A 12563-nucleotide genomic window follows, 5' to 3' on the forward strand; every position below is an offset into this window, starting at 1 on the left:
GGTGACCTGCCTGGGACCCGGCTTTCTAGGCCTCACCTCATATGTCAGGTTCTGCTGCACCCGGCGCCGGTCCCAGGACAGATCGAGCTGCTCGCTGAACACGGCCGGGGTCTGTGTTACGGCCCCACAGGCCCGGAGGGCACTCAGGCCCCAAATTTCCTGGAGCTGACAAGAAGATGGAATATGGGACTTGGAGCCAGCACAGGGGCCCAGAGTTAGGGAGAGCCCCGTGCTTGGCTTGGCAGCCCCGCCAGCGCATACCTGCCCTGGGGAGGCAGCCAGGCAGCCATCCCAGACGGTATTGAACTCCGAGGACCTGTTGGTCCAGGTGAGGTGCAAGGTCATGGGTTGCCCTCTGTCCCAGGCCAACTGGACCTGCAAGGAGATGGAGGGTGGTGGAGGGGAGGGCCAGAGGAGAGGCTGATGCTCTCCATCTGTGTGCGTGCAGGGGATGGAGAAGGGAGTGGGAGGAGTGGGAAAGGTAGAGTGGGGAGGGTGGAGCCCCCCACTGTAGGGGACGAAGGAGGCGAGCTGGAGACCCTGTCCTCCCTCCTGCCCGCATCTGCAGGTGCTCAGAGCCATGCCCAGCCCGGGAGACCGGAAGTATTTAGATGGAAGACACCTCATTCCCAATACCCAAGCCTTGCTGTCTCCAAAGCCAGAAGGAAATCCGCGCTGCTCACTCAGGGCCTCTGGGGCTGCTGGGGACTGAACCGTGAGCCCCATGCCCCTGTTGTGCTGTGGAAGCCCTCATCCCCAGGGATGGTATTAGGAGGCAGGGCTGACGGGAAGGGACTAGGTGTCGATGAGGTCATGGGGTGGGCCTCAAGATGTGATTAGCGCCCCTATGAGAAGAGACCCCAGAGAGCTCTCTCCCCGGCAGGTGAGGACGCAGGAGACTGCGAGCCAGCAAGAGAGCGCTCACCAGAACCGGACAGGCCGGCGCCTTCACCTCGGACTTCTAGCCTCTAGAAAGGGGAGGAATACGTGTTTCTGTTTTAAGCAAAGGGCACCTAGCCACACAGCCGCAGTGTTCTGTGATGGCAGCCCGAGCTGACGAAGACAGGGGCCCTCAGCTGATCTCCTCTCCCCGGTGCCTGCCCCACCACTTACTCTGTTCCAGCCTAACCGCCTCTGGCTCTTCCTGAAGCTCGCCAGCCTGTTCCTACCTCAGGGCCTTTGCATGCGCTCTTCCTGCCCTCCCACCCCCACCCCAGAATGCTATTCCTCCAGCTTGTCACGAGCTGGCTCCCTCTCATCCAGAGGTCCTCAGGGGACAAGCCGCTTCCCCCAGGAGGCCCTCCCTGGCCACCGCATCTGATTAGCCTCTGTCTCTGCCTCCTCTCCGCTTTCTTCACGGGGCTTATCACAATTCTCCATTTGTTCTTCATTCGTTGGCTTGAATTTTAGCCAGGCTCTCTGTTTGGCCTGGCACAGATGGTCTACTCTTGACACACACTGGCCTTCTGGCTTCCATTTCACAGCTGAGAACACTGAGGCTCAGGGAGGGTCCAGGAGCGACCCGAGGCCACCCGGCTAGTTGAGGAGCCCAGCTGCCCTGTGTGGACCCTCTGCAGCTCCCGACTCAGCGGACCAGTGTATAAATGAGGAGTCGGACATGCGCGTAAGCTCTCGCCCTGCCAAAGTGCGAGCTCTTTAGATGCAGGCCTGTGTGCTTCGAACATGGCCTGACATGCAGTAGGTGCTTAATAAGGTATCGATGAAGGAATGAACGAATGAAGGACCCTTCGGGGTGCAAACTTCAGGAATCTGTGACTCTGTTAGAGTCCTTCCCAATGGGAGATAAGCAGAACCTTCTTCCCCTGCACGCAGTACCCAGGTCGTGGGCTGTGGGCTCAGCCATGCAGCTCCCCAACCCCCAGACGCCCCCACCGTGGGCACCTCAGATGCTCCCCACTCACCTGCCCGCTCTGCTGGCCACCCCTGCCCTCAGCCAGGCCGCTGGCCTCCATGTGCCACCAGGAGAGGTTGAAGGGGTGAGCCAGGGCCAGGCGGGCGGCCAGCCTGCCCTTCCCCAGCTGCAGAGAGGACGAGACCACCACCTGGGGAGGGGGACAGGCTGAGCCGGAGGCCTTGCCCACAGGGGCAGCCCCCTCCCCACCCTGCACAGACGCCTTCCAGGGCAAGGGCGTGAGGGCAGCGGGCTCTGAGCACACAACCCCATTGTGGGGGTGCCCTTGGAGAGATGCAGCCCATTCTGCAGAGGGCAATGTTGAGGCTTGGAGGAGAGCAGACAGGGACAGTGTATGACAGAGACAGGACTGAGGACAGAGGGGCTGGAGGCCTTCATAGGTTACAACACCAGCCCTGCTTTCCACTAAGCTCTGTGACTCTGGGCAAGTCACTGTACCTCTCTGGGCTTCGATTTCATCATGTGAAAGCAGGGCTGAGGTGCCCTCAGCACGTGTCAGCCAGAGGCATTCCTGTTGTGGCTCAGGTGCTGCCGGGACCCGATTCTGCCCCCCACCGGCTCCTGGGGACGGGGACCCGCCGGGCCGGCCCTGGTGAGGCTCCTCGGGCTCGGGCAGGCCTGGGCCCCGACTGTCCCGCCCAGGCTCCAGGGTCGGTGGAGTTCCCGGGGTCTCCTTCCGGCCCTGACACCTACCTGGTCCTTGCCATCCCAGCCCACGACCAGGTCATCCCGGTGTTCCCGTGGTGAGTGCTCGCAGGACAAGCGGAGGCTGCCGCGCGGCGGTGGGGACAGGGACAGGGACAGGGTGTGGCTGAGCTCTGCTGGGCGGGGGCACAGGGAGGGGTGGGCACGTGAGGGGAGCATGAGGGCTCAGGGGGATCTCAGCGGACACAGCCGCCAGCTCGGGCAGGTGGCCCCGTGCTCGGGTCATCTGCACAAAATTCAGGAGCTCTGCCTTCACTCGGCCACCACACCACTCAGCGCGGTCCCCGCGCTGTCCCCGTGAGAGCCCCAAGTCTCCACTCCCCACCTCCTCAAGGAGACTCTGCGCCTCCTGCGTCAAGAGGCGGAATCCATCCCCGTGGCCCCTGAACCTGGGCTGGCCTAGGACTTGCTAAGAGAATGTGGTGAGGGTGAGGCCGCCGGATCCCAGCGCAGGCCTGAAGAGGCCTCCGCGCCCGCTCGCCCTCTGGGGATCCCCGCCCAGCCACCAAGGGAGTGAAGCCAGGCTGGCCGCCGGTGGGCCCCGGAACGAGCCGGACAGCCCAGCCGACATCAGCAGCACGTGCCCACCAGCCCGAGTTCCCGGACATTCGTCACACAGCAAGAGCTGCCCCCTCCACCTCCCAGCCAACGTCTCGTACCGCTGTGACCTCCCTCACGCTGCGGGTGCCCGGTGCCCCGGTGACTGCCCCTCACCCACCCGGGCCACACTCTGCTGCCCTCCGCTCTCCCTTTGTCCCGGGCTGTGTGACACAGGTGGCCATCCCCACAGCTGAGGCCTCACAGCGGACAGTCTCCGTGCCTCCAGGGTCCCCTCTCTTGTCCCCCACGTGGAGTCCAGCTGCCCTGACCTCGTGCTTCACCTGACCCCAGCTCCTGAGGCCACCAGTTGGTCCTGTCTTCCCGGACCCCTGGGCAGGAGTCCAGCTGAGACTCCCCGGTAGACAGGGGCCACCTTGGTGACCTCGGAACTCTCTGGAAGGGGCCCCACTTGTCCCTATGCAGGTTCCTGGGAGCTGCACCCAGAGACAGTGACACCAGCTGCGTCTCGAGGTGCCACGGGGTCATTGGTCCAGGGAACACTGACCCACTTCCGTGCGCCTCACCCTCAGCGCCGTAACCCTCATTCCTTCCACCCTCTGACCCCCCAAGTCCCACGCTCCTTAACCACAGAGCGGGGCCCTCGGGCTGCTCAGCCCCCCCACGAACCCCGTGCATGCACAGGCTCGCTGCCCTGGTGTGCTGAGGGGCCACACGTCTCCTCTGCCTTGTATGGGGGACGCCATCCGACCACCCAGCAAGCTGTGCCCCCGGGGAGCGGGGTCTGCACTGTGTCTCCCACATGGCAGACAGCAGGACAGGCTCTGCTCTGTGTAAAGGGGACTCGCCACACAGAAACTGACAGTCCTTGCGATGGCACAGCCCCTCCCAGGGCCACCTGTTTCCTGGACGGCCTCAGGGGACATGGGTGCCATCCGTGGGGCTGCTAGGGGACAGCACTCACCGCCCCTGCCGACCGTCAGCCTCCGCTCTGAAATGCCCGGGGCAGCTTGGGGTTGCCCCATATAACACACTTCCTGTCTTCTCACACTCAGGATAGCCCTAACTCCCGGCTGGGGGACCGGGACCCTCAGCCCTCCCGCCTGTCTCCTCTCCTCACCCCCCCTTCAGGGCACTCCGGCCACAGTGGCCTCGCTGCTGTGGTTCTACCACCCCAGCCTTGTCCCACCTCAGGGCCTTTGCACCTGCTTTTCTTTTTGCCTGCAATGCCCCTCCTCAGATCCCCGCCACAGCCAGTTCTTTCTCATCATTCAGGGCTCAGCGTGGACGTTACCTCCTCAGACACACCTTCCTCCCCTACCCCACCTAAAGGAGCCCCGAACCCTCAGTCAAACCCTTCCCACTCTCAGAAACACTGATGTGATTTTCTCCATGTTCACATCCCTGCTCACTGCCTCTCCCCCTGAGGGCAGGGAGCTGGGGCCATCTTACTTCCGGATGGATCCCCAGGGCCTGGAACAGCGCCTGGGATAAGCAGTTGTTCAAAGATGGTTCACTGAGCCCACAGGCCGCCCCCGCCAGTGACCTCTCGGACACTCACCCTGGAGGCTGAGGTTCCCAGCGGGCCTGCGGAAGGGCCCAGAGAGGTTCCCGTTAAGGACTGCCTCCTGGTCATCCCACAAAACTGTCTGGTGCAGGGTGTGGGTCCCACGGGCTCTCTCATACAAGGTCTGCAGGACCAGCTCCCTAGGAAGGACGCTGAACTGGAAGAGAAAGACAGCTCTGGGTCACTGGGGAACCTGGCCCTAACTCCTGCTTGGGGTAGGAAAGAAGAGGCACTTTCAGAAGAGGAAAGACAGGGAACATCTGTGGGGCATAAACGGTTTACTGGGCTGTCAGATTCATCGGGAAGTCATAAAGCCAAAGGCTCCCCAATGTGAGGGAGGGGTGTGGGGCACAGGTATGGCCCTGTGAAAAGATCACCACCTCTCAGCTGCGCTTCCAAGCTGTGTGGCCTTGGGCCGGTTTCCTAACTTCTCTGAGCTCAGTTTCCCCTGTCTCTAAGTCTATACGAGCGGATGAGAAGAACAGCGCTAATCTCTGAGATAACGCGAGGGTGTGTCTGCCCAGGGCTGACCTGTGGGCAGTGCCTCGTGGGAGCTGCTGTGGTCGGGAGTAGGGTTTCTCAAACATGTGCTGAGCAGGCATTAGGATCCAGACCCAGGGCTGAGCGATGGGATACAGAGATAACCAAGACTGGTCGTGGCTCTTCAGGGGCTCCCGGCGGATGGGAAGACATCACAGAGACAAAAAATGATGGGACAAGGGGACAAATGTAGCATGAAAGATACTCAAGAGGCAAAGGAACACAGAGAAAGAAGTTGGTGGACAACGCAAGGAAGGGCATTCTAGGCAGAAGGAATGGCCTGTGCAAAGGCTCAGAGAAGGAGACTCTCCCCGTTAGGTGGGTGCCCCCATTGGAAGGTGGCTCAAGGGCCCTGCAGGGGGACTTGCTGGGAGGAGGGGGGAGTTTACTCTTGAATGTCTTACTGCCCCACCTTGACGCAAGACACCATTGTTTCTTGCCCTGCTAAGCCCAGGGTCTTCCTCACTGGTGTTTCTGCTGCCCCCTGTAGGTCGCTCCCCATATAGCAGCTGGAGGGATCCGAAATCATCATTTGGATCGCGTCCTCAAAAGGCTTCCAATTTCAGAGAACGAAATCCAAACTCCTCCCTGTGGCTTGTCCTGCCCTATGATCGGACCCCCATGATCTCCTACTCACCCGCTCTGCTCTAGCCCAGCGGCCATGCCTCAAATGGGCCAACTCGTTCCTGCCCCAGGCCCTTTGCACACGTTGTTCCCTCAGCCTGCAATGCCCTTTCACCAGATTTTCAAATGGCCAACACTTGCCTGTCATCCGCGGCTAGCTCAGATGTCACCTTTTTTGTGAGGCCTTCCTGGCCACCTAAAGAGCTCCCCAACCACACACCCACTCCTATGACCCCATTTTCTTTTCTCTCTAGAATGTATCCATCTAGGAATGTTCTCTTATTTATCTGTGTGATTTTCTCCCCACCAGATGAGAGGAAGGACCCACCAGTCCTGTCCCAGGCAATATCCTCAGCTTCTTGAGTGGTGCCTGCCCTGGGCCCTAGTAGGGGCTGAACAAATAATTTGGGGGGGGGGGGGGGGGGAGGGAGGGACACTGAGAGCAGCTGAGAATCCATTCCAGCACACTTCACCCACTTCACAGCCCCTCACAAATCCCTCTTTTCTCCCGGAACCGCCGCACCCCCACCCCCACCCACAGCCCGCCCTGGCCACCCTCCACGCACCTGGGGGAAGGTCTGTTCCAGCCTGATGATGTTGGTGACCTTGGCCTTCGCAGTCACCAGGCTGGTGCCCACGTGGAAATGATGCTCCTCCACCGCCAAGAAAATCATGCTCTCGGCCTCATGCTCCGAGTACTGTAGCTGGGTCAGAAGAAAAGCAGGTGAGAGATTTTCTCCTTGGTCTCTGATGGAATATTCCAATAGACCCTGGCTCCAGGCTGTAGGCTCTGGCCCCAGACACCCACAGGCTTCCTGGACGGTTTGAAATCTGGTGAAATGAGGGTCCTGAGCCTCGATTTAAGCCATCAGCGGTGCCCATGACAGCCACCTCCCCCTGTCCTTCATGCTGTCACACTGACTTGAAGACTGCTAATGGCCTGGGGCCATCAGGCAAGAATTCCAGTTGCATTACCACAGTGGACAGCAGGGGGCAGTCTAGTGCAAGGAACAAAGCACAGGTTGGGCCATCAAACAGATGCCCATTTGGCTCTCTTGTCACATGGGGTGGATGACCTCTGGCTAGCTCCTCAACCACCTAAGTCTCTGCTTTCCAACCTGATAAATTGGGATGATGACACTTTATTAATGTGTTGATGTGAAAATTTTATGAAATAATGTGCTATCTTCCAGACTGGCTATGTGACAGAATCACTTAGGACACTAGCTACACATAAAGATTCTGGGTCCCTATCTACTACAGCTTGTAAAAACAGAACCTCTGGGAACAGGATGGAGAAACTGATTTTTTTTTTTTAAGATTTTATTTATTTATTTGACAGAGAGAGACATAGCGAGAGAGGGAACACAAGCAGGGGGAGTAGGAGAGGGAGAAGCAGGCTTCCTGTGGAGCAGGGAGCCCGTTGTGGGGCTCGATCCCAGGACCCTGGGATCACGACCTGAGCCGAAGGCAGACGCTTAACGACTGAGCCACCCAGGCGCCCCTGAAACTGATATTTTTAAAGAACTCCGCAGATTAGTTTGACCTCAGTCAAAACATGCAACCTGAATCTTGAACAGTGTCTGACAAATCCAAATGGAGGATTTTTGCAAAATAATTGCCTGAACATTTCAAAATTGTCAATATATGACTTTTTCTTAAAGGTGATTAAGGATGGGGACACCTGGGTAGCAGAGTCAGTTAAGTGTCTGACTCTTGATTTTGACTCAGGTCATGATCTCAGGTTCGTGATCTGAGTTGTGAGATCAAGCCCCATATCAGATGGGCTCTGTACTCAGTGTGAAGTCTGCTTGAGATTCTCCCTCTCCCTCTGCCCCTCCTCCCTGCACGCACACGCGCACGCGCGCACACACACACACTCTCTCTCTCTCTCTCAAATAAATAAATAAATCTTTTTTTAAAAAGGTGGTTAAAGACAATGAGATGCTTAGGGGAAAGCATATCAACATCTGCAACTTACTTTGAAATGCGTCAAAAATACAGATGGATGGAGAGCTATCTGATAAAGCAAGTGGAGTGGAATAGGAGTGAGAAAACCGAGGCAGTGGGTATGTGGATGTTCACTATAAAATTGTTTTAATTTTCCAGGGTCTAAAAAGTTTAATAATGAAATATTGGGGGGAAAACAGGTACAGTGTGGCAGAAGAATTTCTAAATCAAGGGTCTGCTTTAGCCCAAATTCGGCCCACCACTTGCTTTTGTAAATAAAGTTTTATTGTAACACAGCCATGCCCATTTAGTTACACACTGGCTACGGTTGCTTTTTTGTTACAGTGGCAACACTGAGCAGCTACAACAGAGATCATCTTGGGTTTCAAGGCTAAAATATTTACCATCTGGCTCTTTATAGTACAAGTTCGCAGACCTCTGTTCTAGATTAAGTCACTTAAGATATAGGGCAACTAAGTACTCTGGGTGATCCTGGAGTGTGTCCTGGGTTTAAAACAAACAAAAAATTCAGCTTGAAAGAACATTATTGGGGCAACTGGGAAATTTTATTATGGACCATATATTAAATAACAGTATGACTACATCATGTTAAATTTCCTGAATTTTGAAATTATGCTGCGTTGTATAAGAAAATAGCCTTGTCATCAGAACCACTCGCTGAAGTATTTTTTTTTTTAAGATTTCACTTATTTATTTGAGAGAGAGAGAGAGAATGAGAGAGAGAACACGAGAGGGGGGATGGTCAGAGGGAGAAGCAGACTCCCCGCCGAGCAGGGAGCCCGATGTGGGGCTCGATCCTGGAACTCCAGGATCATGACCTGAGCCGAAGGAAGTTGCTTAACCAACTGAGCCACCCAGGTGCCCCTCACTGAAGTATTTTGGAGTAAAGAGGTATGTGTCCAGAAACCTGTCCATATCATCTCTTAATGATAAAGAAAATGTACCCGTGCACATTCGTGAATATAGAAATATATATGACACGTAAGTATGGGGAGAAAGTTGTGGCAGGTTATTAACAACTGGGGAATGTTCACTGTCCTAAAATAACTTTTCTATAGGTTGGAAACTATTCAAAATAAAGATTGGGGGGAAACGAAGAGGTCCCTGAATGTGCAGTCGGCAGCAAAGCTTGGGGAACACTAGAATGGTGTGGGAACATGCTAGGGCAGGGCCTAGCACACAGTAGGTGCTCTGTGAACAAAGGCAGTCCAGGCCTGGGCAGGGAGGGCAGTTAACAAAACTGTGTGGCTAGTGGGATAACCAAGCAACTAGTTGGCAAATGGAACAATCAGTCACTCATTCATTAGTCAACATCTTTCACTGAGCACCTACTATGTGCTGGGCCCTGGGCCGGGTGCGGGGCATTCCTGATTTGGGGAAGAGGGGCAGACAGGGAAACAGGTCATGGTAATGGAGGAAGGGGGGCAGCGCCAGCCTGGGCCTGCCATCTACCCCCCACCCAGGACCCCCAAATGCTACATGCAGGCCAGATGCATGACTGGGGGCTGTCCTGGGGGTTCCGGGGGGGGAGAGGATTCGCGGACAAGGGCGGGAAGACATGCAGAGACCCTGGGCCATGGGCAGAAGCTGGGGCACCTGGGAGGCGGCGCTGGTTCAGCTCAAAGGGCTGTGCCATGTGATCTGGCTGCTGGGAGCATGCCAGGCCGGGTGAGGCGGCGCCAGGCGCCAGGCACGGGGCGGGCCGGCCTCCCCCGCTCCCCGGGGTCTTGTGGGCCCAGCTGGGGGCTGCGGTCCTGGCCCAGGAATGTAAGCCTGGGGATGTTTGAGAAAGCCGGAGCCAGGGGTTTCCGAGGGCAGCCCAGTGGGGCCTGCGCACAGACAGGGATGTGTGAGCGCTCCCCGGCAGGGCCCGGTCTGCATGGCCCCCGCCCGCCTCGGGCAGGGCATCTGGAACCAGTTAGGGCTCAGGGGCGGCCGGGCACAGTTACCTTGGCTGAGGCTGAGGCTCTGTTGGGGCAGCGGCCCAGGAGGATGGGGAGGCGGTGCCGGCCGGAGACCTGCAGCTCTTTGCTGGAAGGAGAGAGAGGGCCTGAGGCCTGGGTTGTACCATTTATTAATTTGTATTTGAGGCCTAGGATACATTTCGTTTGCCAGACCAAGAACTGCTCGTCCAGGTGCTGCCCCCAAAGGTCAAGGTTACTTCATTAGCTGTGTGACCTTGGGCGAGTTACTTTGTTTCGCTGCACCTTCCTTCCCACATCCGTGCAGTGGGGCTGTAGGGGGGCCTGGGGGGGGCTGGGGGTTGGAGGTCAGTGCACAGCAGGGGCTCCGCTGATGTCTCCCTCACCCACCCCTCTCTTCTCGGGGGGAGGGGGCCCCCAGAGCTACAGAGAACCCCTCACCGGAGCGCCTGGCTCTGGCCACGCATGTCAAGGACGAGGCTGGCTTGAGAATCACAGGTGAGCCGTAGGGAAGAGCACATCTGTTCCTCTGCCCACAGCTTCTGGAACACGAGCTGAGGAAGGAGCAGGCTGTGAGGTGTGGGGAGTGAAGGGGCCCGGGGACCCTCCCAGGCCTCACTCTGCAGCTTCCCCCCGGCAGCCCGGATTGCATCGCACCAGACCCGCACCCCAGACATCAGCAAAGAATGAGCTCCCCCACATCTCCCCACCACCGGACCGAGGCTAGGAAAAGGGGGTTTAGAGGAGGTCAGGGAGAGCAGGAAACGGGCCTGCTGGGTCGTGGGGACAGTGACAAGGACTCGCTGCGTGAGGGGTGACTGGGCCTCTGGGAATGGCCTCTCCTCACGGCAGAGTGGAGTGTGGGCAGGGCAGTGCTGGTAACCCGAAACAAGAGGTTGTGAATAAAGCTTCCAGAAGGTGTCCTGACTAGGCGACCTTGCACCAAGTGACAGTGACCAGGGCCTGGCCCCATTCAGGGGGCCACAGCAGATTGCCCTTCTTGGAGGTGGGAGGGCATCATGGGAAAGGGCCCGGGTACCAGCCTGAGTCCCTTTTGCTGCCTCCTTGCTACATGACCTTGGGCCGGTGACACACACGCTCGCGTGTGACCCACAGACGGTGAAAAAGCATCTGCTCCACCAGGCACCACCCCGAGTGTGTTCACAGTGTGAACGCTCTCCATCCTCCCAAACCCCGTATTATCGGGACAGTTATCAGCCCCATTTCGCGAGCAGACTGAGGACGCGGAGAGGCTAAGGAATCTGCCCGAGGCCCCACAGACAGAGTCAGAGCTGGGATCTGGCGTCCAGAGCTGGGATTCGTAAGAGCTAGGCCGCCTGCCCCTCACGGGGTGCTAGGAAGAGGAACTGAATCAGGGCACAGAAAGCCCCCAGGTCGGCACTGAGCACGGAGCAGGGGCTCCACCAACTAAGGCTGGGCTTTGGCCCGAGTGGACGAGCAGGAGGGCGGCGAGCATGCAGGGCGGGGAGCTGGAACCCGGGCCGTGCCCACAGCCCGCGGCCGGGACTACAGAGATGGCTCGGCAGACGCTGCGGACAGCTGTTAGCATCACCAACAGCCTCTACAAACTGTGAAGTGCCCGAGAGACACAGCGCAAGAGCATCTGTCCGTCATGCATAGTAGGTCCCCGGCATGCTGGGGAACTGGACGGAGTGGACGGAATTAGCGGGGAGCCCAGCCTGGCCTGGAGGGCCCACCCACTCCTCACCTGGCTGGTCAAGGGCAGGCCCAGCCTCTGGAGAGCAGGGGCCGTGTGGCTGGCGTTCACCACCAGCTCCAGGGAGCCGTTTGTCAGCCAGGACACCAGGCCTGCCACGTCCACGCTGACGCCACCATCCCATCCGTGGAGGGCCACGCTGGCCCGGGTCTGGGTCTCTAGGGGCAGAGAAGGGCAGAGGCTGCTGGGGACTCGGTTCACCTCCCTGTGCATGTGGGATCAACGCCAGGCAAGGCGTTCCCTTCTCTGAGCCCCTGGGACTTCAATGGTCAGGCGGCGCGGTCCCCCTCGATGATCCTGGCCTGGCCACCTCCTCTTCCCAGGGTTGCTGCTGAGGTGACACCTCTGAGTGCCCACCTCAAGTACCTCCCGACCCTTCCTTCTCCCTCCCTGGGGACGGTCAGCCCCGTGAGGGCAGGGCCCTTAGTCTGTTCCCTGCTGTGTTCCCAGCACTTGGCACAGCTCCGGACACACCGCAGGGAGTGAGGAAACGGATGAATGAATACTTCTCTCCAGGTTTATCAAACATCCGAACAATATCAAATGATACTGACCTGCAGCCCACCTGGCCCAGGCTGGAGGTTCACCACCCATCCCGCCCACCGGGGAACCTCCAGGGCCCTGCCGCCCAGCCGACCACACCTCCACGTGGCGGACAGGTAAAAACCCTCCAGGAAAGGTGATTCTAGGAGCTTTGTTTTTCTTATTTTTGGACTTAAATCCCCCTTGCTACAGTAGGAAACAGTTCTCCAGGGTAAAGAGGTGAAGCCTAGCCTGTGTCAGAGGCCAGGTTCCCTGGGGGGGGGGGGGGGCGGGGAGGAGGGGTACAGCTCACAGCTCCGGACTGTTACACCTGGCCCAGCACCATCACCTGCCATTTGGGCCCATCAGGGCAGGTGGTGGTCTAAGCCTCGATTTCCTCATCAATAAAGAGGGCACAGCCTGCCCACCTTGAGTGACGTTGCCAAGGTGAACAGAGATAACACATCTGCGAACACCTGCCCA

The 12563-nt window shown here is 58.2% G+C and overlaps 1 protein-coding gene across 1 annotated transcript in view; it reads right to left on the reverse strand.

Annotated features, from left to right (window-relative positions):
- Window positions 1–12563, reverse strand: part of LOC110587774 — a 134370-nt gene that overhangs the window by 15091 nt on the left and 106716 nt on the right. The window contains exons 44-52 of the mRNA XM_044915264.1: window positions 11550–11716; window positions 10262–10374; window positions 9848–9929; window positions 6494–6631; window positions 4758–4920; window positions 2627–2754; window positions 1923–2063; window positions 262–375; window positions 37–165 (exon numbers count right to left, since the gene is read on the reverse strand). Of these exons, the coding sequence (XP_044771199.1) occupies window positions 37–165; window positions 262–375; window positions 1923–2063; window positions 2627–2754; window positions 4758–4920; window positions 6494–6631; window positions 9848–9929; window positions 10262–10374; window positions 11550–11716 (1175 nt within the window). The remainder of the gene's footprint in view (window positions 1–36; window positions 166–261; window positions 376–1922; window positions 2064–2626; window positions 2755–4757; window positions 4921–6493; window positions 6632–9847; window positions 9930–10261; window positions 10375–11549; window positions 11717–12563) is intronic.

This window comes from Neomonachus schauinslandi, chromosome 5, assembly GCF_002201575.2.
Source record: "Neomonachus schauinslandi chromosome 5, ASM220157v2, whole genome shotgun sequence".
NCBI lineage: Eukaryota > Metazoa > Chordata > Mammalia > Carnivora > Phocidae > Neomonachus > Neomonachus schauinslandi.